Source organism: Semicossyphus pulcher, unplaced genomic scaffold, assembly GCF_022749685.1.
Source record: "Semicossyphus pulcher isolate SPU_LCO1_2020_fin unplaced genomic scaffold, fSemPul1.0.p SCAF_9, whole genome shotgun sequence".
Lineage (NCBI taxonomy): Eukaryota > Metazoa > Chordata > Actinopteri > Labriformes > Labridae > Semicossyphus > Semicossyphus pulcher.
Genome location: NW_027211770.1, coordinates 2368286 through 2394099, shown reverse-complemented (window position 1 = coordinate 2394099; position 25814 = coordinate 2368286). Strand labels below are relative to the sequence as shown.

General features: G+C 41.3%; 1 protein-coding gene across 2 annotated transcripts in view; it reads left to right on the top strand.

Moving 5' to 3' along the window:
• The window catches only part of ano10a (anoctamin 10a), a 47137-nt gene that overhangs the window by 9702 nt on the left and 11621 nt on the right, over positions 1–25814 (top strand). For both annotated transcript variants that reach the window (XM_069656102.1, XM_069656101.1), the window contains exons 8-14: positions 1595–1979; positions 4627–4682; positions 4795–4869; positions 5680–5868; positions 5992–6183; positions 6565–6693; positions 23655–23771. In XM_069656102.1, the coding sequence (XP_069512203.1) occupies positions 1595–1979; positions 4627–4682; positions 4795–4869; positions 5680–5868; positions 5992–6183; positions 6565–6693; positions 23655–23771 (1143 nt within the window). The remainder of the gene's footprint in view (positions 1–1594; positions 1980–4626; positions 4683–4794; positions 4870–5679; positions 5869–5991; positions 6184–6564; positions 6694–23654; positions 23772–25814) is intronic.

Genomic DNA, 25814 nt, shown 5'->3' with positions numbered 1-25814 from the left:
TTTTTTTTGCAATGCGATCTGAGTCTTAACTGTCATATCGGAATTCCTGCGACTTTTACGTCACTCTCGATCGACATTCGTCACAGTTCTGCGCTGGCGGGACTCTGTAAAACATGGAAGACGGCTGGGATGAAGTTAGTGAGTGGAGGGATAGTTAGGTGTTAGACCTCATGTCTCGATCCCACCACTGTTGGCTCTGACTCCCTGTCCACACACACCTCCATACTGAACTGGCAGCCATCGCTCCACAAAAAGACATAATTAAATATTTTGCTCTCTTTCCCCTCATCCTCGTCCTTGTTATCAACTGCTGTGGAATTTGCTGGCTTCCACAGCACATCAGTTTGTACATGAAACCTTAAGCGCTGACTTCCATGGTGCCCATGTTTGTAGTCTTTGTTATTGTTCTTCTGCGTATGCGGGTCAGTTCAGGACCGTGACCAGTTTACACTCCAATCTGGTATTGGCCACATTTTAAGAATAATGTGAACAGTCAGAGCAAAAAAAAAAATCAGTTTCGAACAAAGAAGAGGAATTAAGTACTAAGGCTTGCAATGTGAAGGTAGCCTGTAAACTGTCACATATAATGTCGGCGGGGTGTTCGAGGCAGACGCTCCGTTACCTGAGGCAGCTTTTCAGTGAGTGTATTCTCGTGTCGGCACCTTGCCCCAGTGCTGGTTAACGCTAACATAAACGGAGCGTTCATGGAATGGATGTGCCGAGGACAGTTTACTTTTAGCGGCTACGCCTGCAGCGCACACATGGTGTTGGGTTGTGTGTGTCAACAGGAAATAGGAGACGTGAGCTTTCATTTCCGAAAGCTTCTGTCACGAGGCTGATCACGCTGATTAAACATACATTTGAACACAGCTAGAAATGGAAACACAAGTGAAGCTCACACGTCTGTTTGTATTTATTTTAAGAAACATGTCGCTCCACCTGAACTCTCTCTGCTTTCACTAAACCAAGTGTGGTAAAGTAGGAGGAGGGTTTGTTTGGTTAAGAAATTAGACTTAAAATTGTTTTATATGTAAACACACTGCATTTATCTGGCATCATTTCCTATATTTTTAAAAATCACAATAAATGTTGTAGAACAAAGTATGGTGCAGACATAATCTATAACACAGCGGTAAGTGAACAACAATATATGCCATCATATTCTGGAGTTGTATTGTTTTTATTGTTTTACTGTCTGCTTACATGCTTTTGTTTGTACTACTTTGCATGTTAGTAATAATGGGTTTGTGCATATGTGCCTTAGTAGGAATATGTGCTTTCGAAAGTTTCTATTTTTTATTTGACCTTAACCTGCCTGACTGCTGGTTAAAATTAGCCTGTATGGCTATGACTGACCTAAGTCATGTTAATTAATGAGCATTGTCCTTCTTAAATAGAATAAACTTAAACCCAAACCTGAGTCCCCTGGTCACCTGAAGTGGAATAAAAATCTAGGTTGCTATAAAAGAAGAAACTATTAAACGGTTTCTATAAAGTGACTTTAGTGCATCTAAAGAGTAAAATAGATGATAGCTTGAATGAATACAGGAAGTGAAATCTGATTAACTGATCATCTGAACTGTTCCTCCACCAGTTATGGAAGCGTTGCAGCGCCTCACTAGCTTATCGCTGGGGCACGCTGAGCAGGAAGAAGGCCTTTGAAGAACCTCGGCCTGGTTTCCACGGCGTCCTCGGGTTCAACCCTGTGACTGGCCGCGAGGAGCCGCTTTACCCCAACGCCAAGAGGCAGCTGCGGGTCTGGCTCGTGTCTCTGCCCTTCGTCCTGCTCTGCCTCTACCTGTCCATGTACATCATGATGATCTACTTTCAGATGGAGGGGTGGGCTTTGACGGTCAATGATGAGGATCCCACATTCTGGACAGGAGTACTGGTGTTCATCCCCAGTATCATCTACGCTGTGGTCATAGAGATTATGAACATCATCTACAGATACGCGGCTGAGTTCCTCACGGAGTGGGGTGAGTCGTAGTGATTGTTTTATATTCAGCACCCATGCATGCATGCACCTAATCTAAAACAAATGGTCTGTTACTCAGCAGACAGTAAAACAAACCCAGCAGTTTGGGAAACTAATTAATTGTTCAAGGCTATAAATGTCATCAAATGTGAGTACTACCTGCTTTTACCATCACAGTAGTTAGATATTAAACACAGAAGTTAATATTGTTGGGTTTGGACTGTTGGTGAACAACAGAAACTATTTGAAGATGTCAACTTAGCGCTGCTGCCTCACAGCGAGAAGGTTCCTAGATCGAGTCCCGGTTCAAACAAAGTGGGCCTTTCTGTGTGGAGTTTGCATGTTCTCCCCGTGCATGTGTGTCCCTCCAGCTTCCTCCCACAGTCCAAAGACATGCTCGTTAGGTTCAATGGTGACTCTAAATTGTCCGTAGGTGTGAATGTGAGTGTGAACGGTTGGTTTTTCAGACCCGCTTATAGATACCAATTGCCTCTTTTCCCATTGCCAGTGGAGTCTTTTCTGCTGCGTCACCGCCTGACGTCACAAACGCGCTGGAGACAGGGTTAGTAAACAGTGAAGATGTTACATTGGTTAGGTCTTTATTGTATCTATTACTCATTCAGTCTGTTTAAAACTCGGCGCCGACAAATTTAGAACGATGTTCGAGCGCTGCTTGGACGGACACGGGCAGAATTTGTAGCTGAGATGATGAGTCGCAGAAGTTACTGTCGGAGCATAGCATCGTGCCGGAAAGGGGGCGGAGATTAGTGTGTCGACCCCAGTTTTGTGTTCCCATCTATGACGATCGGAGCCGAGGCGATAATTACTCGGGTGTACTGCAGATTAATTTGACCCGAGTCTGAATGCCGATTGTGTCCTTTCCCACTAAACAAAAAAGCTGGGTGTTAGCTGGTTTTTTGACCAGTTGGAAAAGGGCTTTAGTGTCAGCCATGTGATTGAGTCCAGGTCCAGGTGTACCCGGTCTCTCGCCCAATGACAGCTGGGATAGGTTCCAGCCCCCCCCCTGGACAGGATAAGCAGTATAGATAACGGATGGATAGATTGATAAAATCCAATAATTAAAAAATATCAACTAGTTATTGTAAATAATGAAAATGATGTTTAGTTTCGGCCCCAGATCAAAGCAAAATTTCAACTACATTGTCAGTGTCAAGTGTGGAGTTGTTTGAAGGAGCTGCTGCAGGTCAAATGGTCAGCCATTTCTAAAGAGGCATATTTTTTAAGCTAATTTGTCCGACAAAAGCATAAATGCTCCCAACAGAAAAGTGAAGAAAGACGAGAGGAAGTGAAGGACATTCAGCAAAAGGCCTGGGTTGGAATCAAGCCCCGGCCCCTGCTATAAGAACTCAGCCTTAGTATACTGAGCACAGCTTAACAGGCTTCTGAGCTGGAAATATTGTCATATCAAGTTGTCACATATGCAAAAAGCATTTTTATGTCCTTTATGAAACATGTGGGTGTCAATCTTACGTGACATGAGTTAAGACAAAAGATTTGCACCCTCAAAAAAGAATTACAATTTTTTTGCTCATTAGACGTCTTCTCTGCTCTGTGTGAGCATGTACAGTACACAGGGTTCCCACGCGTCCTGGAAAACCTGGAAAAATTGGAAATATAGAGACTAGTTTTCCAGTCCTGGAAACACCTGGGAATTGATTAAAATGACCAAATATCCTGGAAATAAATTATGTTTTCCTGGAAAATTTGTATTTACTTTAGCCTCACTCAGAATGAACTGGGGTTAAATGTGTTAGTACTAGGCCTACTGGTAAATTATATAACCGTTTACGGGCAATGGCTGTCCTGTACTGTCAAAAAAAACTCCTGGAAAATGATTTCTTAAAAAGAGTGGGAACCCTGAGTACAGACTGTGCTTTACTGACATATCCTTGACTTCCCTGTAAGTTTGGTTGAACCTGTTTGGACAAGACAACCCTAATCATTTGAATATATGTTTGCTGACTTTTCAAGCCTCCAGCTGACAGGTGTTCTCATAAGTGAACACCTGAAAACACCTGGGACCTTAAAAGAAACAGGGTCCATTCTCTAAATGCCATCCACAGACATTTCCAGTGTGTAAAATAGTCAATAGCATCGTCAAAGACCAGTTCCAGTTATGTTTTTAGACACATAAAATGCTCTGCTTGATATGTTTTTAATAATATTTTTAATAAAATATGTTTAATTAAAAATCCTCCTCCTCCCTCATTACAAATTCCTGTTTCTGCATCTAGTCTCCGCCCACTATACAAATTTCCAACCGGACCCCTCTGTCATGAAACCAAAACACGGTGGAATCACGGTTTTGATTAAACAAACTGGGGTTCAACTTGCGCGAGATTTGGCCACGAGATCTCAGATCGGGAAGAACAAAACCACATGAGACTAAGAGTTATGGGGAAAGGCATATTGTATAACAACATGCTGAAAATACACTTGCGGCCACAGCCGACGCTAACAGAGAGTAACATAAACGTCTAAAACTAATAGTGTTAAATGCAGATTGCCTCTGATGGGCTGTGACTTGAATGTAGTTAATGTGTTGTGGGTGAAATAGAAAAGGCTCTCTGCAGTTCAGTTGTTTAAATGATCTCTTCCTAATGTTGTTTTCCAATCTGTGTCTTTAGAAAATCACAGGCTAGAGTCTTCCCATCAGAATCACCTGATCCTCAAAGTATTAGTGGTGAGTATAAATAGCATATTTATGTTTCCATAACATTTTGATCCCATAGTGATCAAGGAGCAGCTCTTCATGGCGACACTCCCTCCTCACTGTCTTATATTTTTACCCGTAGTTCAACTTCTTCAACTGTTTCGCCTCGCTGTTCTACATCGCCTTCGTCATGCAGGACATGTTGCTGCTCAGACAGGTACGCTTACCTTTCTCCAACAATTTTGCCTTCTCATCCTCCATTTAAAGGTGAATTCAGGTATTTTCAACATACATTTAGGGGACCTAATGAGTGATGGGTACACAAGGTTTTGCAGTTGCTCCAGTAGATTGCTTCAGCCAGAAGCTACAAACCGGGCTGTAATGGCAGCAACGTGATCTTTTATGGCAAATGTGCCTGAACATAGTACATCACATAAAAGTGCTTTATTTGCCACTCACATGTTGAGACGGTTATTCAAATTATCCAACAACTTTACAGACTTTTTTAAGCTAAGATCCTTCTGAAAGCAGAAACAACTGTTAGCTACATGCCTTCTTTCTGTGTGGAGTTTGCATGTTCTCCCTGTGCATGCGTGGGTTCTCTCTGGGTGCTCCGGCTTCCCCCCAAAGTCCAAAGGCATGCTCGTTAGGTTAAATGGTGACTCTAAAAATGCCCATAGGTGTGAGCTTCATACGTTGTCTGTCTCTAAGTGTCAGCCCTGTGATTGACTCATGATCAGTCCAGGGTGTACCCCGCCTCTTGCCCAATGACAGCTGGCATTGGCTCCAGCCCCATAGGGACACTGTATGTAATGTTGTCAGACACTTGCACTTTTATTGGACTAACTTTGGTCAGGTGCATTTGCCCATAAAGATTACTTTTCAGCCTTTGCAGCCTCTTTTGCAGCTGCCGGCTGAAGCAATCTACTGGAACAATTTAAAACTTTTCCGACCTATAAGTCTGCATTAGACTTCCCTTCCTCTTCTTTCTTCATTTTCTCTTCTTTCTGCTCTTGTGTGTATCCAGAGTCTGGCCACTTTGCTGATCACCAGTCAGATCTTGAATCAGTTCATGGAGGCCTTCCTGCCCTACTGGCTCCAGAGGAGACGCAACAAGAAGATGATCCGCAAAGTCCAGAAGAGAAAAAATATGGAGGACAAACAGCTTCCTCTGACTGAGCAGGTCCGGCTGGAGGCCGACATGAGCGTATACCTGGTGGGTGCATGAGGTCTTTTCACTCACATTTGTACTCAATCATTTCTTACATACACAAGAGTAGCATGTCTCCATTTGTGTGTATGAAATCCATGTGTCAGTCTGTGCTTCTCCTTGTCTCAGGGTACATTTGACGACTACCTGGAACTGTTCCTGCTGTTCGGCTACGTCAGTCTGTTCTCCTGCGTCTACCCTCTGGCTGCTGTCCTGGTGGTGTTGAACAACATCACTGAGGTTTACTCTGATGCCTTCAAGATGTGTCGTGTGTTCAAACGACCCTTCTCTGACCCGGCAGCAAATATAGGAGTCTGGCAGGTGAGACACACAAAATTATCTTCTCATTTCTCAGTTATACATCCTTGATTCCTTTCCTAGCCTCCTGTCCCTGTGTCTGAGTCCCTCCTACTGACATGTGAGTGGAGGAGGCAAGAAGGAGATAGGAGGAGAGAGGAGTTGAGGCAACCGCATGCCATCTTAAGACATCCTCCCAGGTGGCACATGTGGAAGGAATTCCAGGTCACAGGATGGAGGAGAGAGGAGACAAGAAATGGAGAATTGAGAAAAGCCAAAACACTGCTAGCTTGTTTGTCAACTTCTACGTCAATTTGCCTCTGTGACTTTTATGGATTCCTCCACTTTTACATGAAGGTTCTCATGAAACAAGTCACTGACCGTTGTGTCTGTGTCTTCCTCCAGCTCGCCTTTGAGGCCATGAGTGTGATCGCTGTTGTGACCAACTGTGCGCTGATCGGCATGTCTCCACAAGTCAAGGCTTACTTCCAAGAGTCAGAACAACAGCTCATAATATGGACTGTCGCTATTGAGGTAATTCATGTACAGATTCATACACAAAGACACCCACATGTGCATGACCCCATACAGTATCCTTCTACATACAACAGTGGGCCTTTGTGTGGTGTTCACACAACATCTGTGCTGTGTTTGGCAGTATGTCAGTAATACAGAACTAGGCCTCGACGTCGTACATCAGATCAGCAAAAATAACCTGTAAGGAGCGGTTTCTAAAGCCAATCTGCAGGATTGTTACAGGAGGCGTTAAAGGATTGATTTATTTGCTAAGCATCTATGGACAATGCCACAATATTTAAATATTTTCAACAATGAGATTTCACAAAGTCTGAATTACACTCACAAATTTCCTGTGTGCATGTGTGAACCTGAAGTTACAAGCTACAAGCACGAATTTTAACCCTTTCTTTACGCCTCACCTAATCCGCCAATCAGATGTCCTCCACGTTGTCCAATGACTGTCCAATCAGAAGAAGCCAAACTGTCCAATCAGGGCGCAACTGATTAGCATGTGCGTTCCTGATGGCCGACAACAGGTTTATTATTGATGGGAGAGAGAGGGAGACGAGACTATCAGACTTTCTAACGGTAGAAGCTTTGAAGCTTTGTCTTAGTTGGCCTTGTACCACTGACTGCTGTCGGAAAAAAACACAACTTTATAACATGAGCATAACTTTTGTTGAGAAATGGCTCCTGGTCAACAGACAGATCACAAATAGTTTCTTCAGCTACAAAACTTTTTATACTTTTGCAAATCTTTTCTGTGAGCACAAAATATTTCTACACCTGCAAAACTTATTTACAGATTCACAAACCTGACTAACCCTAACCCTGCAAATTCACAACTTTAGATATTGCATGCAAAGTTTTTTCACATGCACACAAAACGTGAAATACAACTGTCAGCTATGAAATGACAACAAAACATTATTTTGGGAGCTCAAAATCTTTTTGAACTTTATTTGACTCCATAAGCACTGACAAGAACAAAACAAAACACTGACCCAGTTTTTGGTTTGTGTTGGTCGTAATCCACTTTGCTCTGGGCGCACAACCTACCAACCAACCAATACCATCTCCTATATTCTGCTGCATCACAACCACTGGGCCCAGCAGTGGTACAGTGGTAAACAGCCAAATGGACAATCACATTTGCATTAGTCGAGACAGGTTATATTTCCAGATCTGTTCCACACTGACGCCCCTCTCTCTAGAGATCCTACACAACACAATAGGACAGTACATCACAGGCTACAGCAAACTACAAGGAGAGCTTTGTTGTTGTCTATTTTATGTGCCAGTAAGAAGGAATTGTGTTCTGGGGTTGTCAGTCCTAACTTAAATTATATTAACTTGTCAATGAGAACATGTTGTTATGTGCAATTTCAAAAAATCTTTAAAGCCTGAAAAGATGCAACATGAGGGTGAAAGGTGTCAGTCAAGCACAGCCCGTACAGTACGACCCAGTGTACTGGTGTTAATGCATGTCATGCTGCTCCTCACTGAAATGAATCAGGAACAAAATCTGACTGCACATTGATAAGAGGACTGATCAGGCAAAATGAGTGAAAACACCTCAACCTTACTTCAGTTGGTGAGGAGATGATGAAGATTTTTACTCACTAGATGGAGCTAGAGTCCAACCAGGTCCACACAGAGCTGTGACTAATAGAGAGCGAGACGAAGAGGTTACGGGAAAGAGAGATGGGGAGAGTGGATGGGTGAGGGTGAGAGATTCTGTGTGCATAAGTGAGTGTGCATAAGTGATATTTTTTTGCAGTGTGTGTATTTCTGCTAGCCCGTCATTGTTTGAGCCTTTGTGTCTGTGTTAAATCCAAAATTCCCCCTCCAGATTCTTCCTCTCCTGAGTCCACCTCTATTAACATTAGCATCATCCTTTCCTCTGTGTTCTATTCAGACAGCATAAACACAGACAAAAACACAGCACACACACACACACACACACACACACACACACACACACACACACACACACACACAAACACATACACCTCATGCCTCCAGAGAAAAGGCTCAAAATAACAGCACAAAAAGAGAAATAGAGAGGCTGTAGTAAACAGGGGGTGATGCACTGTGGAGAGGCTTCTTTAGGACATTCATAGAGAAAATGTTTGTATGTTTGTGTTGCTTTAACAAGCTCCTGAGGGATGATTGCTCTAACCATCTAGTTATTGTCTCAGACTGTAAAACGCTCCATAAAGCAGGACTGTACCTCACAGCGCGGTGGGTCTCTGCTGATGCTGAGGCAGAAACTGGGTCATATTGATCGTCTGCATGGCTGATTGAATGTGTGGTCTGCTCACACAGAGTTGAATGATAAACTCCTGTTGTGTTCATGGGAAAGATGTTGTGTGTGTGTGTGATTTTTCTTCTTCAGTAGCCAAACAGGATGAACTGATTAAACCTTCCTTTGGTGGGAGCTTTTTAGGGGAGGGGTAGATAGAGCTGTAGTAGCCTCACTCTGACTCCCAGATTTGTATTTCGTCCCTGAATGCACACACTTTTGTTATTGTTGTATTATTTACTGTTTACACTGTAAATCAGAGAGATGAATAATTATGTATTAGTAATTTAGCAGCTCCTCATTTTTCAGCAAACTCCCTGGAGGCTTTTATAAAGGAAATTCAACAGGCTCCCCAGTGACAGCTGCAGGTTTGATGATGGTGTTCTTGTGTTTAATTGATAGCAGCTCACAGCTTGTTACTTCACCGGAGGGTCTTTTGAATTCAAAGCTTCACTGACTGCAAATAAGGACCCTTAGAATGAGACAGCTCTGTGTTTCAGAGTTTAATACACATGCATACGGTTGGTTTATTCTTGTTATAGTTAAAGCTCCTGTGAGGAGTTTTTAGTTGGTTATGAAACAGACTGGAATTAAAGACTGATTTGTCTATGTGACCTACAAAAGCACACAAGACCATCAGAGGCTAGATCGACTTCTTCTTTATAGTTATTTTTAAGGTCAGACAAGGCAATTACCATGGCAAATATTCACAGGGACTGATACGCGCGATTATACACAAAGTCAATGCAAAGACTCTATCATGCTCACTTTTTCAACTTCAGAATTTGAAATAACTCCGTGTCCCAATTCAGGAGCTGTACCCTTTGAAGCACATATTTGATGACCAATTGCGTCACAGCGGCGCATTGAAATGTCCCATTTCAAAGGCTCCTTCAGATGAGGCCAACAAATGCGTCCACCTCTTCCCAGGCCACGAAGGATCCATCGGGGGCATCCTTTGTGGCCCAACGTATCCCAAGATTCATTACGCACCAATTAAAATGAGATGGCGGACTCTAAAGTGGCCGAGGAATACACTTGTAATGTAAAGACTTTTGGTTACAACTCAATCAAATAGCTAGAGATACAAATGTTAAAAAACGAACTTTAAAATGATAGGTTAATTGTCGTTAGCTATGTTCACTAGTTAGCCAACCAGCTACCTGTTGCTAGGCATCAGGAGAGGAGCTTTGTGACGCAAGGGTAAGGGCCGGAACAGCTGGTGACGCAAACAGGAAATCCTCCATAGACCTACATAGGCTACGTATGACCCATCCTCTGTAGACCGCGTTCCTTTGAAGGATGCAGCCCCTGAATTGAGACTATGGCACCCCACACAAAGGCTGATTTGGGATGTCAGTCATTTTGCAGGATTTTTGTTCAAAATCAAAATATTGGACAAAAGTTGACCTGATTGACCCACATTTTCTATTTTAGAGCAGCATTCAGTTGTGCTGAAAGACACTGAGAAGTCAGCTGTTGATCTTTGGTCATAACATTTGGTTTGAAACGTCTTGGTAGTAAAAAATTGCATACCAAATGACATCACAGTAACTGTGAATTATGGATGCACCTTTTTGCCACCTATTTGGATATTTGCCACATCCCCCCTCCTTTAGAAGACTAGCGGCAGGTCCTGAGTCCAGTCATTCAATGGTAAGAAATGAGTGCGAGCACAGATCATGACTGCTGAAGTGCCGAAACCATTTTTTCAGACGAATGAATCTGCTTTGCTTGAGACATGTCTCTGTTAACATCACACTCTGAAAAAAATCAGTTTTCTGTGTTAGTTTGGACCGTTAATGCTGCAGACATCTATTTCTAACCAGATAAATAGAACATTTAAAACCCAACATAAAACCATTTATTAAAAGTTAAAACCGCAATAATGCTTTTTTGTCATCATCATTTACCTTTTTACACAGAGACAAAGAGAGCCCACCTGTCTAGACATGAATGTTTACCTTTTCTTGTCATTGGCTCCACCTTCAGGATTCAGTATAAACTTTTAACAGAGCAGTTGCCCTGAGATTTACTGAGCCTGTTTATGCTCCCAGGGGGGTAATGTTTTCATCATGACCTTTTCTGCTGTCCTCAGGACAAACTTTATGTTTTTAACCTCACTGCTGGTGGGCCTGTAAGATTAACAAAATCATCATTATTCCTCTTTAGTGCTGTTTGATTTGGTTTAGATGTCCAGACTCTACGAGCTGCGAGCAGAGCGTCAGGCTTTTAGTCTTGTTGATTAAAACCTCTGCCAAGGAGATGTTAGCAAAGTCATGCACTCTTGTGCTAACAGGGAGCATGCCACCTCTCATCCATCCCCGCCTCCTTCAAACTGTCTCCTGGGCGGAGTAAAAGTGAACATGACTTTTTATAGCAATAGACTGCACACTGGCCCGGGGGATGATTTCCTCTCTGTGACTTATACTCTGCCCCCTTCACCTGAATAAGGAGAGGAGGCGAGGTGCTGCTCTGGTGAGCAGAGAAAAAATGAGGGCAGCTCTCAGCATGTGTTAGGATATTACTCTTTCTCTCTGTGTGGTTGTGTGTGTCTGAGATCCATCCTGCCACGGTATCCTGGACGTGACAACACTCATGATCAGTTAGACATGTCCATGCATATGTATGTATGTGCTCTCCTGTATTGTGTTTACCACAGGCCTGTGACAGACGACTTCAAGATAGGTGGAGGGAAAAGAGTCTGCATATGAAATGAAGGTGCTAACAGACCACAGAGAGCATATAAGGAGTAGACGTAGATTCTTTTGTTCAGAGATAAAACTAATAAAGAAGTGACTTAAGCCAGCATTCTTTCTAATGGGCAGCGGGGGGCAACCATTTATGTAAAGCCCCTTTCACACACGTAATGGACTCCTGAAAGTGTGTGGACGTAGCCAGCTGGACTTCAACTTTCCAGCCCCCTGACACAAAGTCTGTTTAAAGTCCGAGTATGAAAGCAGCATTGCATGACATTTACTCCTTTTACTGAACTGCTTAATACAATAAAATATGCATACATTTAAGGGATGATTCAAATCGATAAGATGAAGAGATAAACTGCAATACTCCTCTTGAACAGCAGAAGGCACTATCTGCTTTTGGCTTCGTTTGACGTCATTACGTCTCTTGTGTCTGTAGCTGAATAGAGGCGCACAGACATGGCGGCAGCAGGTGAAGATTTTGAGGTTGAGAGAGCAAATCGAGGGTGTTGAAGCGAGGTGAGAAAGTAACGGACAAGACAGACAACAGTCTGCGAAAGATCGCAAGAGACTGATAAATAACACAAATACCACAATCAACATGATGCAGCACGTAAAACGTTTTACACATTGAGAAGCTCAATATGTTAATAACGTGCTGGTTAGAGGATTTAAAAACTCAGTCGCCGGAACGAGTTCAAGAGCCATTGCAATAAGTGCAGTGGATTTTAGCTCATGATGAACAGGTTAGAGCCAAAATACTGTGCACTTTGTGTTGTTAATTATTAACAGTTGATACACTCAACTTCTCAAAAATGTTAATGAAAACTTACATTAGGTGGAACAAAGTCACTTGTTGGGAATTGTCTTTGAAAGCTTTTTGTGCTTCAATGACAGAATCCTGCATCCTTGTTTATTTAAAAAGATTTTCCTTCTTTGCGCTGTAAACATGCTCATTTGTTTGGGATTCATTTTAAAGTTCTTTCTATTGTATATAATAAGGTTGTTTTGTAAGATATTATCGGTGAACAAAAAAAGATGGTTTTTCAGTAACTTTAAAACCTCCAAATTCAAAAGGATTATTTAAATTTATTAAGAAAACATAAGAAAAAATATATTTTGCGTTTTTATAGTCAAAGAATTGAAATAAATGAATGATACTTATTCATAATTTGACTTCAATCTTATTTCTTTTTCGAAATGAGAAAATCATGTTGAATCGTCAGTTGAGTGAATCGATACATCCCTACTGCTCAGCTCAGCTGCCCATTGTGTTCTGTTTTCGGGTTGTCCATCCGTCCGTCCGTCCCATTCTTGTGAACATGATATCTCAGGAACGCCTTGAGGGAAGTTCTTCAAATTTGGCACAATTGTCCACTTGGACCCAAGGATGAACTGATTAGAATTTGGTGGTCAAAGGTCAAGGTCAATATGACTACACATAACGTGTTTTTGGCTATAACTCAAGAATTCATACACTAATTACTGTATGACAAATGACAAAATAGGATAAGATGATAAAGTGATGGCATTTCATACCCGAAAGGCCAAAGGTCAACTTCACTGTGACAACATAATGTTCTGCAAAAACACAGTTCTGGCCATTATTCAACACCATAACTCTGGAAGGTGACATTGTGACCATGTTTCACATTTGGTCAGACACTGAATCAGTGACACTCTTCTGTGCTGCCGGGTTTAAGATGTGTGTGAAGCATCCGCGTTTCGCCAAGAAATATACTTCATACCTTTTTTTAAATTCCTTCAATGTCTTCACTGTATGAGTCTGGACAGACATGGATGTAAACTGCAACTTCACTGGTTGGCGGAGGCATACAACCGCAAGGCGGTAATTCTAATTGTGGATCCTTCTTAAAGCTACACGTTAAAGCAAAAATGTCAGTCTCTGTACTACAGTCAATATCTGTGCTTCATGTACGAAAGGACAATTTTGCACAATGTCGGGAACTGACTGTCCAGACTCCATATGTGAAAACAGCATAAGTGTACCAGAAAATGACCCTACCTCTCATGATTTACTACCTGAGTTAACAGTTTCCCAACAAGTTAATGGTCTCAATCACTGGTTTCAAGTCTTCTTTAATACAGCACGATGTTCCTTTTGTAAGTAATGGTCCCATCTCTTATAAGATGTGGATTAGGCAGGGTATGCTTTAGGGTGTGACTACTATGTAATTAATAGTAGAGGCGTAGCAATGCTATCGTCCAAATATGTTCACGTCTAATAAACCAAGATGGTGATGGCTGAAATACCAACCCCGAGGTTCAAAATGGAAGTCAACAAACCAATCGGTGACATTGCTGCGATTATGTCCACTTCTTATATACAGTCTTTGAAAAAGATATAAGGGAGGATGTGGAGGAACTGTAAGGGAAGAAATGATGGTCTAAGGAGATGTAGGAGAGGAAGATGGACTGAAGAGGGAGAGAGAAGCAGTGCAGGTGTGTGTATGATGAACCTGAGTCACAAGCTGATTGTACATCTGAGCACGTTTCTCCCTGCTTCCATCCAGCACATTTCCAGAATAGGGCAAGCAGGCTATAAAAGAGATGGGACAACAAGAATAATGAGAGCCGTGTTGTATAATGTTTACTGTGCCAAAGGGGAGCTACACACAGTACACACAGATGTCGCTTATTGACAAAGCATCCAATATATTGCCATTGGAGGGGCACTTTTTATCTAAAGCCGTTAACAGCCCTGCTAGTGCATGCATTTTAAAGTCCAGCCACCTCCAGTGGGAATTGAACCCCTAACTCTGACTCTATCAGTGCGGGGCTTCAGGCGGACGGAAGAGCACGGATATTTAATCTCAGATTATTTAGTTTCTCTTGTGAGGTCACTCTTTATCTCTGCACTTGTTTTAATCTTCATTATTTAAAGAGAGACAGATGATTCAAGCAGTTGAGGGTTGAAATCAAATCATTCAGCCCCTCTTCTTATCTCGGTGATGGGGTTGGGGTGGGGGCGGGTGGTAGAGAGGGAGGGCAGCGCCTCGTCGCTTTCCAGCAGCGGTGCTATGATACCTGGGTAATTACTGTATAGGGCTTACACACATCAGTGAGCAGTAACCAGGCAACCGGCCAGCCTGCTTCAGAAACAGACAGAGACTTTCTTTCAGAGTCATGGGTCTGTCTGCTATAATCTACTCATTTCAGTGCAGCAGAACAACAGAGCAGCGACACTGAACTGTATCAGCTCACAAAGACCCGAAAATGAACGCAGGCGTGATTAAGACCTGACAGCAGAACAGAAGACTGATAGTTGTCTATTTGATTAAAGTGTGAAACAATGTTTTTAATTTGACAAACCCTTGACCACCACATGTTTTAATTTTATGATGAATGTGTTGCCTTTATAGTATAATTACATGTTGCAGAAAGGCATAAAAAAAAATGCAGGTTTTATAAGTATATATGTGTTTGTCCATCAGGGCAAACAAACACGAACATCTGTGCACACTGAATTGTTCTGAACATGACCCAAACGGTGAATGGTAACGGACTGCACTTGTATAATGCCCTTTTAGTCTTCTGACCTCTCAAGGCGCCTTTCATACACGCATTTATAAACTAATCAAGTGCCATACAAGGCAGCTATTCAGTCATCCCAACACACAGCAATTTAGGGTTTAGTATCTTGCCCAAGGACGCTTTGGGAGTTGACAAGAGGAGCTGGGGATTGAACCGCCGACCCTCCAATTTGAGGGCGACCAATCTACCCCTGAGCAGCCGGCCTAGTCGTGCAAATTTTAAGACGTCTCCAAAATTCTCTTCCAAAACTTCCCGACAGAATTCAAATGTCTCCATAATCAAAAGATCCAAAGTGAAAGGAAAGGTGTTCCGTTTGCACTGCGTTATATTTGTTAATACTTATATCACAGATACATATTAATAGGCTATTAGACCATTATGAGGCACATTTTGGTGTAGCTGGTTACAGTTGTTATAGCAAAAATAAACGGTGTAAGAAAATATCGATACACTTAAATATGCAAATCTTACAGTGATACTGTTTTGATTCTCCAAACCACCGTAGCAAAGATTCTTGGCTGTTTTTCAATCCATCTTCAGCTTCAGTCTTACACTCCAGCAGCCTAAACTGAGACAGGAAGAAGCAAGCACGTATAGCCAGCATTAACACAAAACATATCTTTCTGACTTTGTCACAATGAGCCGTATATTGAATCATATACCCTGTATTGTGATAAGTGTCATATCGCTAGGTTCCTGCCAGTACACAGTCCTATAAGTCCTAGGCTGCTTGCAGTATGTCGCATCCTGGAGACATGGAGCGTTCGTTGGAGTCATGTTTGTTTCAACCTGATGAAATCCAGTGTCCACCTCTCTTTAAGGTCCTTTTAGGATTCTACAAACTCCTGATGGAAATGTCCGACTCGCTCTGCTAAAAGTTTCACTATGTCCACCAGCTAGTCATTGATGAGCGGGCAGTGTGCAGTAGGTTTATAAGAACTTACAGAAAAGTTGCTGCTGCTGCTATGAAGGAGGTTGATAAAATTACTGACACATAACCAAGCAGTTAAGACGCTGTTGTAGGCAGATAAGCGAACGAGCTAAAAGACACTAAAACGCTAACTTAAACCCCTTCAAAGATGTAAAGAGCCGAGTGGAACTGCAGAGTCTGTGATGATTCTGTGTGTTCGATTAACAGCTTTCACACTACGCTCACAAATGGGATCAATTTTAAATCTGAAACTAATTACTGCAGCTTTAAATCAATAAAGACATACCCGCCCTAAATAAACAAAATTCTTGGACAGTAAATTCTTACTAAGACAAATTTTAATTACAAATCGTTTTTTTCGGTTTGCACAGTGTAGACAATAAATCCTAATTCTTTTTGATAAAAAGAATAGTCTTGACTATGAAGACAAGCAGTGTTTCCTTATTGTACCTATACTTGGTAATAAATATGCCCACGTGTCCCACTTCATGTGGGTTTGTCAATTTGTCTGTTTCTCTGAGGTTATTTACAGCAGCCCACCACACAGTAATCTCATTACAATGTTTTTCAGATAACCAGATTAGCTTTCACCCACCAGCAACTGCAGAAAAATCAGACCTGGACTCACCAATAAACGGGCCTAACCTTACATCTGACTGTGGGATTGGGGGTTAGTGTACTAGGCAGGTTAATCTTCCAACCTTCCCTTATGTAACAAAATTACCCCACTCTGCAGGTATTAGTTTGTAGGGAAAACAACCATGTGCACTGTTTTGTATTTTAGGTGGTCCATCTGTCCCTCCTAATCTCAGGAACACAATATCTCAAAACCAGGGAATTATCTCTTTTGCACACGTCTTCTTAAATCAGGGATGATGTGTTTAGAATTGTGAAGTCAAAGACTTTCTACTCTTATTTAATATAAAATAAGAGGATAAAATAGTGAGGTGATGACATTTTTTTTACCCAAAAGTCAAAGGTCAACCTCACTGTGACATCATCATGTCCTGGAAAAATGCTATTTGTCCAGTATACAGTGCCATAACTCAGGAACTGAAGGTCAGACTGTGACCTCATTTCACCTGTAGTTTGATACTGAATTATTGACATCAATCTTGCGTGCTCATTTGTGTCAATTTGGTGGGAAATGTTAAGTTCAAAATAATACTAATTTGAAATTAGAAAGTTAGATTGAATTAAAGTGAGTGACCCCCCCGCCCACTTTTCTTACGTTACATTTAACCCATTTTAACAGCATTAAATTCATCCAGCAAGCGATTGTTGTATTTTTTATACATTACAGCAAATTTGCAATATGATATTAATTCACAACGCATAATGGAAATAATCTTATTAGGTGGTGCCATTTTCTGTGCTGGAAATGTTTCTTTCTCCAAATGGGGGCTTAAGCAACATGAAGCGAGAGCCAGCCCACTTCAGATCAATGATTTGCAACAAGACTGGATGCAAATGCCAGAAGGATCCCCTAACATCTAATCGTAAACGTTCTAAAACTGGTCGTTCACATCAAAGCAACGCAACGTAACGCAGCTGACCGTCTTCTTAGCAACGACACACTAACATACTCCACTACTACTGCGTTAATACTATAATGTTAGTTAATACTATAACGTTAGTATTAGGCCGAGGTTACATGAATTAACTAGCTGGATTTCTGTTATCATTATAAAAAGAAGTGTATGACAGTGACAGTGACATGCTCACAATGGGCCTCATTAACTAATATCTGCGCAGACATGTTCTTACTCTCTGCAAAAAATAAGTACTTGCGCAAAATCACCGTCAGATTCATGACACGTGTTAGTAAATCAGAACCCCGATCTGCAATCAGCAATCAGCATACTGCCACGCCTCTATTTCTCTATATAAGGACATCTGTTTGGTGCCGCATGAAGAGAGCTCTGTTACGGAGAAGCTGAAAGAGATGGCCTCAAAAGGTAAAAAGAAAAATTTCACATCAGCAGAAATTGAAACAATTGTGGCAGAGGTGGAGGCCAGAAAAGGCACACTGTTCCAAAGTGTGCAGGGGCAGCAATAACTTCCAGCAAGGCCAATAAACTATTTAATAAAGGCCAAAAGTTACATTTCACTATGAACATTTTCATATGGTCTACTCTATTGTAAACTTAATAAACTAATTCAACTGCTATAATTGAAGATTTTAATTATATGACAATAAATTATGAGGATGACACGGCATTTACGTTTGGTCCATACATAATTAAATTCAATTATTGTTGTCTATTAAAGCCTTTTTTCAATAAATGAAGTTTTAATATAGTATGCATTTAGTTAAAGGGTGTGTGTTAACATTTCCGAGGACATTTCTTTCATCATTTGTGCGTACACATGGTACGAGTACGAAGAAATTTAGGTAAGAACAAATTGATGAATCCCAGATTCGGGCGTACGCACTGTTCGTAAATGAGGCCCAATGTTAGCTGCAACATTGCTTAATAAAAGTTGTAGACAGAGAGTTTGGAAAGAGAGGATCTGCAGCCATCTTTGGCTACTGCAGTGCCAGAAACAGGGTGCCTACGCCAATTAATGCTGTTTCCTGATTGGCTGAAGTGAAACAGGTCCATCATTCTGTTCTAAAACTGAATTTGGAGATTTGACAAGTCAAATCTTCTGCAACTACACGCAACGTCTTCAGACGCTCTGCAACTAACCAGTTCACACCTCTGCAATTTTCTGTGCAACATTCTAAAACTGTTTTGTTGCGTTGATCAATCATTGATCTGAACTGGGCTTTATATTTGCCATTTATGGTGTGGAACCCACACACCGCCTCTGAGAAGTTTTGGTGTTGTCAGCTCAGGACGGCTTGGCTTGCTCCTGTCCTCCATTTTCATTGCAAACAACATAACATTTGTTTACTCATAGGTCAATAGTACGGAAGACCTAAGTGGACATGCATCCGTACATTTTATTTACTTTGCAGCTCCAGGGATATGAGTTATGATCATGTGACATTACGGTGGTGCAGCACTGTAATCTCGGGATAATAAGATAAATGTCTGCTTAGGGCTTCCGTACAATAGGACATGCAAGAAGACACATTTTTGGCAATTGTCAATGAAAATATGAATATATGCACATATTATTTTTCAACTGGATTGCAAAGAACATCAACGTCATTCCATCGTCTGTTGATAGAGCATAATTTAAACCTGATCTTATCAGCCTGTCAGATTGATAGAGACATCAATTGGGGCCATCGCCAATATTTAAGCTTAAAGCCTTTACTGGACTTTATTGCTGAAGTCATCGTGTTTGACCACACCATGGTTGTAAGAATCATTTTATCCTCAGTTATTTTGTATCTCAGAAGATTCATTTTTATTCTGCGGTTTCCTAATGAAAGTCCTCTCCAAACACATGAGGCCGGGTTTGCAGATACTCAGATCAGCTTCATAAGCAAAGCAAGAACAGTCGAAGACTTTTGAGTTAATTCTACTTCCGCTTAAACTCTTCCAGAGAGTCTCTGATTTAATGACATATTCAGCTCATGTCAGATCACACATAAAAAGGCAGAATTAGTAGTTCCTCATCAGTTGGACTGAAATGCTAATTTTCCAATTAACAGTGAAAGGGTGCTATGGTAACAGCATTAAGTGCTAAATACTGAATAGTGGAGAAAGCAGTTGCACTGTGGTCCTCTGGATTTGTGACAGTCTTGTCAGTGATGTAGCTGCATGCTGTCAGAAACTTGTCTGCTCTGTGTTATTGCAATCACACAAATGGCTGAAATGACACAAAGGATGGTAATTTTTGCCCCAATTAGGAGCTTTGTGTGTTGTCTAGAGAAGGACTCTGTGAAGCTGTCAGTTTTCAGGCCATTGTGGATGCACAGGAGACAGGAGGGGATCATAGGTGAAGATCAGTAAAGTCAACTTCCTTAGCGATGACAATGACAATACCTTTCAAACTGAGCATTTGAAGTTTGATCACATTCATTATGTCAGCCAGAGCAGAATTTATAGTCAGACCTTGAAAAGAACAACAATGTTGTTGCATCGTCCCTTCAGTCTTAACTGGGCATCCTCTCTCTCTCCGTCTAACCTTGTGCAGTCAGCCCTCAGAAATATAAATTAGCCTTGACTCACATTAGCAATCAACTAAGGAATGCCAATTTTATTGTGCACTTTAAATCAATATGACAAGTCACTGAGATCAGGGATTTCTCTGCTTGTTAATTAGTGGAGCTGCTGTGCTGACGGGAATAAAAAAACTTCTTGGTTTGTGCTTCTTTAAAGGACAGTTTTGGTATTTTTAAACCCGGCCCATATCTGAAAATATTTTGGAGGCTAAATGAATAATAGCTACAAACATTTTTTGTATGTCTCCAGTTCTTTGCCTCAGCTGGCCGTGGTGAAACTGTGTGTTATAGCTGCAACATCCATTCATTATCTACACTGCACCACCGTTCAGCCCTGGCCGCAACATGATCTGGGCAAATGCTCCCTCTGACAGACCAAGCACTGCTGGCTGATGGAAAACGTGTCACTAACTGGGCGCCGATTGGGATTTTTTCCGCGAAAGTAGCGCACAACGTCTATAATACTGCAAATATTGTCTATTTGTCTTATAGGCCCCAAAAGGCCCCAAAAAGTTTAAAGATACTGTGTTTTCCCTTAAATCCAGAAAAATGTCTCTTTTGTCTGTAAAAATGCTTCTCATAAACAACAATAACAGATGTTTAACCAAGAATGCCTATGAAGTGTTTTAACTGTGCACAAATAGTATCCCATCTAAAAAAAGAAAAGAAATCCCTGATTAAAGACCAGCGTACGGTTGGTGTAGGTAAGTTATAGCTGGCATTCTGATCTCTAGATTGAATGGTTTCTACATTTAGATGTCCATACTTCATCTCAGCTAATAATAACATTAGCGGTTGCAAAGATTATAAAGCTAACCTGTCTTGTTCGAGAAAATATTTGACCTGAACATATTACCACTAAAAACTTCATGATCGTTTGTCTTATCCAAATGACTCAGCTGAATCAGCCTGAAAGCATTTCTGTGGAGCGGTGTGCCCTTTATCTGCTCCCAGCCTCACACCATTTGTTCCATCTCCTGTAGCACACGGAGCCCATTACTATGATGAGGAAAAGGGTACTGAATCAAAGGAGCTGATGGCAGTTGGCCGTCCTCCAGATGGACTGGCACAGGTGTGTGTGTGAGTGTGCATGAGAGGCCATTTTAAGTGTGTATCAGTGTTTGTGCAGGCTCATGTCTGTGTATGGTGTCCAGTTCAGATATGTGTGTGCTCTACATACGTGCAAGCTGTACCGTCTCCTTCATGGGAAAAAGCAGCACTGCGGGTTCTGATGTGTGCAGGTCAGCTGCGCTCTGACAGAGGAGAGAGGCTGGGACCAACATGTTTCCTAAGAGAGGACAGTTAGAACCACAAAGTATTTTGGGTAATGGCTCGTTTGTTGAGGACTACTTTTTATGTACTTATAAGTTTGTATTCAATACAAAAAAAAACTGTAGTATAATGTAGAACAACCCAATTGACATGTTTTTTGTGATATTTGGGGTTTAAGAAGTCATTTGCCGTATTTGCAATACGACAATGATATGTTTGTCATGAGGGCTGCAACCAACAACTATTAAGATTGTCCACTAGTCATCGATTATTGAAACGATCAATCGACTAGTCGTACGATTAATTGCACAATTACTTAATAGCTCTTATTTAGCGATTAGCTTTAGTTGGAGGTTCTTTTAGCTTGTGCTAACTAACAATAAAAACAATAAATATGAATTCTTCATTCAAACATGTCTTTAATAAACTTTGCTGCTGATTTGGCCACTACTGATACAAAAGAGAAATAATAGTAGGAAGAACAAGAGATGAGAAGGAGAAAAAAAAGAGTCTGCATCATCTACAAGTCCATCATGCCTCCTCTTTAAATGCTCGCACATTACCGAGCAAGGTCCGCTTTACAAATCCTGCGGACGATCCTTTTCTTTGCAGCGTTGAGGCTGAAATGCTCTCAGACTTTACAAGTTCAGGACGCGATGATGTTGCAACGGCCGCTGCCATTTTGCTATGTTTTGTTAACCTGTTGCTTCCTAGTCCCTGTTTTGCATGAGCAACTCTAAGCAGAAATAGTAAGCATGCGAGATGGCTCACCCCTCAGCAACTCCGGAAAACGATGTTATGTGCGCGCACAGCATGAAAAAAACCTGCATGATGACGTAAAAAAAATCTTATGGACAGTTCCATTTGTTGGCAACTCATTTTGTTGATTTGATTGATTTTTGTGGAGTGAGTCAACTAATCGTTGCACCACTGTTTGTCAATGCCTACATTTTAATTAAGATGCTTACTTTGGCTAACAAAATACTGACTTCAAGCCCCCGACTCCTTACACTGGCTCTTAGAACAACTTCTTAAGGTCGCAGTGGTCGTGACTTGTCAATCACAAAGTTTTACACTCCTGAATCATACCAGGAGCATCGTGATTTTTGAAAGAAAATTTGAAACTTTCAACTGAGACCTTCTGGTTTTCTGGTAGACTTACATAGAAAATGATTTCTGTTTCACTAATGGAGTCAGCTGGACATTTATCTATGTGGACAACAGACTGTAAAGTTCACTCATTCATATACTGACACCTGCAGATTTATTTTTGATTCTCATTGAAACACACTTTCTGATCTGAGAGGGGTTATTTATTGTTTTATTACATTTGTTTTATTTTAATCATAACCGTGCAGAGTGACATTTTATCAGAGTTTCTAATAAGTCTATTCTCACTGTTACAATCTACTTGCTCAGTGCTGCTTCATATGAATGAATATTCCACCTGTGTGCGCCTCTCCTCCCACCTTGTGCTCTGAGCCTTTTGCTGGGTCCCAGAATATCACAAATAGAGGTAAAGTGATTTTAAAATTTGAGTGAAATACCACACAGTCAACCTCTGCCTGTTGGCTTGTGCTGCTATAAAATAGGGCTCATAGCTCCTCTGTGATTCTGATCAATCACCTGACCTGAGTCCAACTGATCATGTGACCTACAAACAAATAGGGCCTATAACAAGCAAAAAGTAAAGATGGCTGTGATTCAGACACAGAGCGTCATCAGTGTCTGAAGACATCTGCAGACATTCACTGATGCTGACCTCATGATAAACTTACACTTTAACCTCATGGTGTCCAGAGCCGACACTGACTGCTCTGTTTAACTGCTTCGTGTCTTCTCCTCATCCACCGTCAAGGTTGTTTTTACACAGTCCGTCCGTCCCCCTTCTCCTCCTCTGTCCTTTTTGCAGCTCAGTATCACATGAAGGACACCATCCAATAAAAGCATGATCACGTTATGTCGATCTGTGTTTCAAAGCACGTTTCTTCTTTTTATGTTGAATAAAAAATGGTGCAAATAAAAGCTGAATACAAACTTACTGTGAAGGATTTTATCCTTATGATGTTGTTTGTTCTCTGATTTCAGCATGGGCTGTTGGCCTTCAAGTTCATCCTGACCTTCCTCATCCCAGATGTTCCCAAACACATCCAGATCAACCTGGCCCGCCTGGAGTTTGAATCGCTGGAGGCCCTCAAGAGGAAGGTAAAACCCAATGGTGTAATATCTGAATGGTTAAGATTAAACATAAAATTAATTAATTTTTGCGCATTTCAACAACAGTGTTAACATTCATATACTTTATTGACAGAACAACCGTGTGGACCCGTTATACCATAACAGGGAATGGGAGTGGACCACAGGTTCAGGTTCAGTGCAAACAAAACAAGCAAAAAAAAAGTTGTAATGTAAATGTAATACTGATGCCTCTATATACAGTAAAACCAAGACCATCAGCAAGAACATTTACTATGTAGTTCATTTTAGAGCTGGCTATTAAAAAAAGGTGATCTTATTTAAATTCTTCAGAAGCTGCGATCACATGTCAGGCATCATACAACTGCTGATGTGTTTGTTTTTAGATTTTCATTCACAGATTTTAGTGTGATTTCCACTTTATAAGTAAACTCTGTCCTCACTATCACAGGTCCTGTTTACTATAAACTGTGCTGAACAGTGTCAGCAAGAAGCACTAAGAACTGCTGGATACCTGGGAAAAAATATGCCTGAAAAGATCAGTTAAAAGTCAACATTGTAAACCCAGTCATGTTGCGTTCAACACTCAAAACTGTGTGTGTGTGCATCATAAAACCTGGAGCACACACAGGTCAGATAGAGAGATCTCTGAGACACGGCATCGTCAAATGTTCCTGTCACTGTGAAGGACAGCAGAAGGTCATGTCTGACACCGAAACTGCACTGTTCCCAGTGTTTACTCAGACCGCAGTAAAGATCATCAGTATTAACTGTGTGCGTGTGTGTGTGTGTGTGTGTGTGTGTGTGTGTGTGTGTGTGTGCGTGTGTGTCTCAGCATTGTTATCAAGTCCTGATCACTTAGTGAAAAGGTCACGTCTTCTTCACACCCAGCTGCTTGTGGGTGTGTGTGTGTGTGTGGGGGGGGGGGGGGGGGGGGTGTGTGTGAGAGAGAGAAGCATTGCAATGTTTTAGAGTTACAAAGTTTCTCATGTTATACTGAGTAAAAAAACATTTAGTTTGGTTGTCACAACAACACAAACAAAGTACCAGACTCTTAAAATTGCTGTTTTTGTCAGCTGAGTCTGGTGGCTTTAAAGAGAGAAATATAACAGCATGTTCTGGTTTGATAAGGATCTGCACTTAAAGTTAAATGGGATTGTGGATTCGACTCTCCTAGTAGTGACAACCATGACAACAACAACAGCCTGCTGTAGAATCAATACCCTTGTAAGTATAATATTTGCCAGGTGACATATACAGCTACGGAAAAAATGAAGAGACCACTGCAAACATTTGTTTTTCTCAGGTTCTACTATCTTTAGGTTTTTGTTTGTGTAAAATAAACTTTTGTTTTATGGTAAACAACATTTCTCCTACTTCCAAATCAAGTATTCAGGCCCTAAGAAAACCAAAAGATCCAAAGAAGAAAGTTCATGTTCATGTTACAACAGAATACTGATGTTGGAATAACCTGGTTTTTAAATACAGCGTTCATGCATCTCTGCATGCTCTCCACCAGTCTGTCACAGTGCTGCTGGGTGACGTTAGGCCGCCCGCTCTTGGAGCAGCTCGGCTTTGTTCAATGGCTGGTGACCGTCACATTCAAGAGGTTTTCAATGGGGTTCACATTTGGACTGGGCCATGACATGAAGAGAGAGATGCTGATTTAAGGAACATTTGGAGTGCTCTCCTCATTTTTTCCAGAACTGTATATATTTTTAAGTAGTTCACTGTTTGGCCACATCCTTGTATGTAGATGTTCAGGTTGCTACAGGCTTCCACAATTACTGTTTCCAAACAGCAAGGAGGCTCTAAGGAAGTGACTGCTGAGAAGTGTTACAATGTTCCAATTTCATTCAGCAGACGCTTTTGTCCAAAGCTACGTACATCTGAAATTTAGTACAACATAAGCATTAGAAGAAGTGCATTAGAAAAGTTACATACTACTATTTATTCCCACAAATGGTACGCTGAAAGATGGCGCACATATTGTTTATGTATTTTGCAACTCCCTTAACGAGCTGGAAACCAGATTCAAACATTCTTCCTATT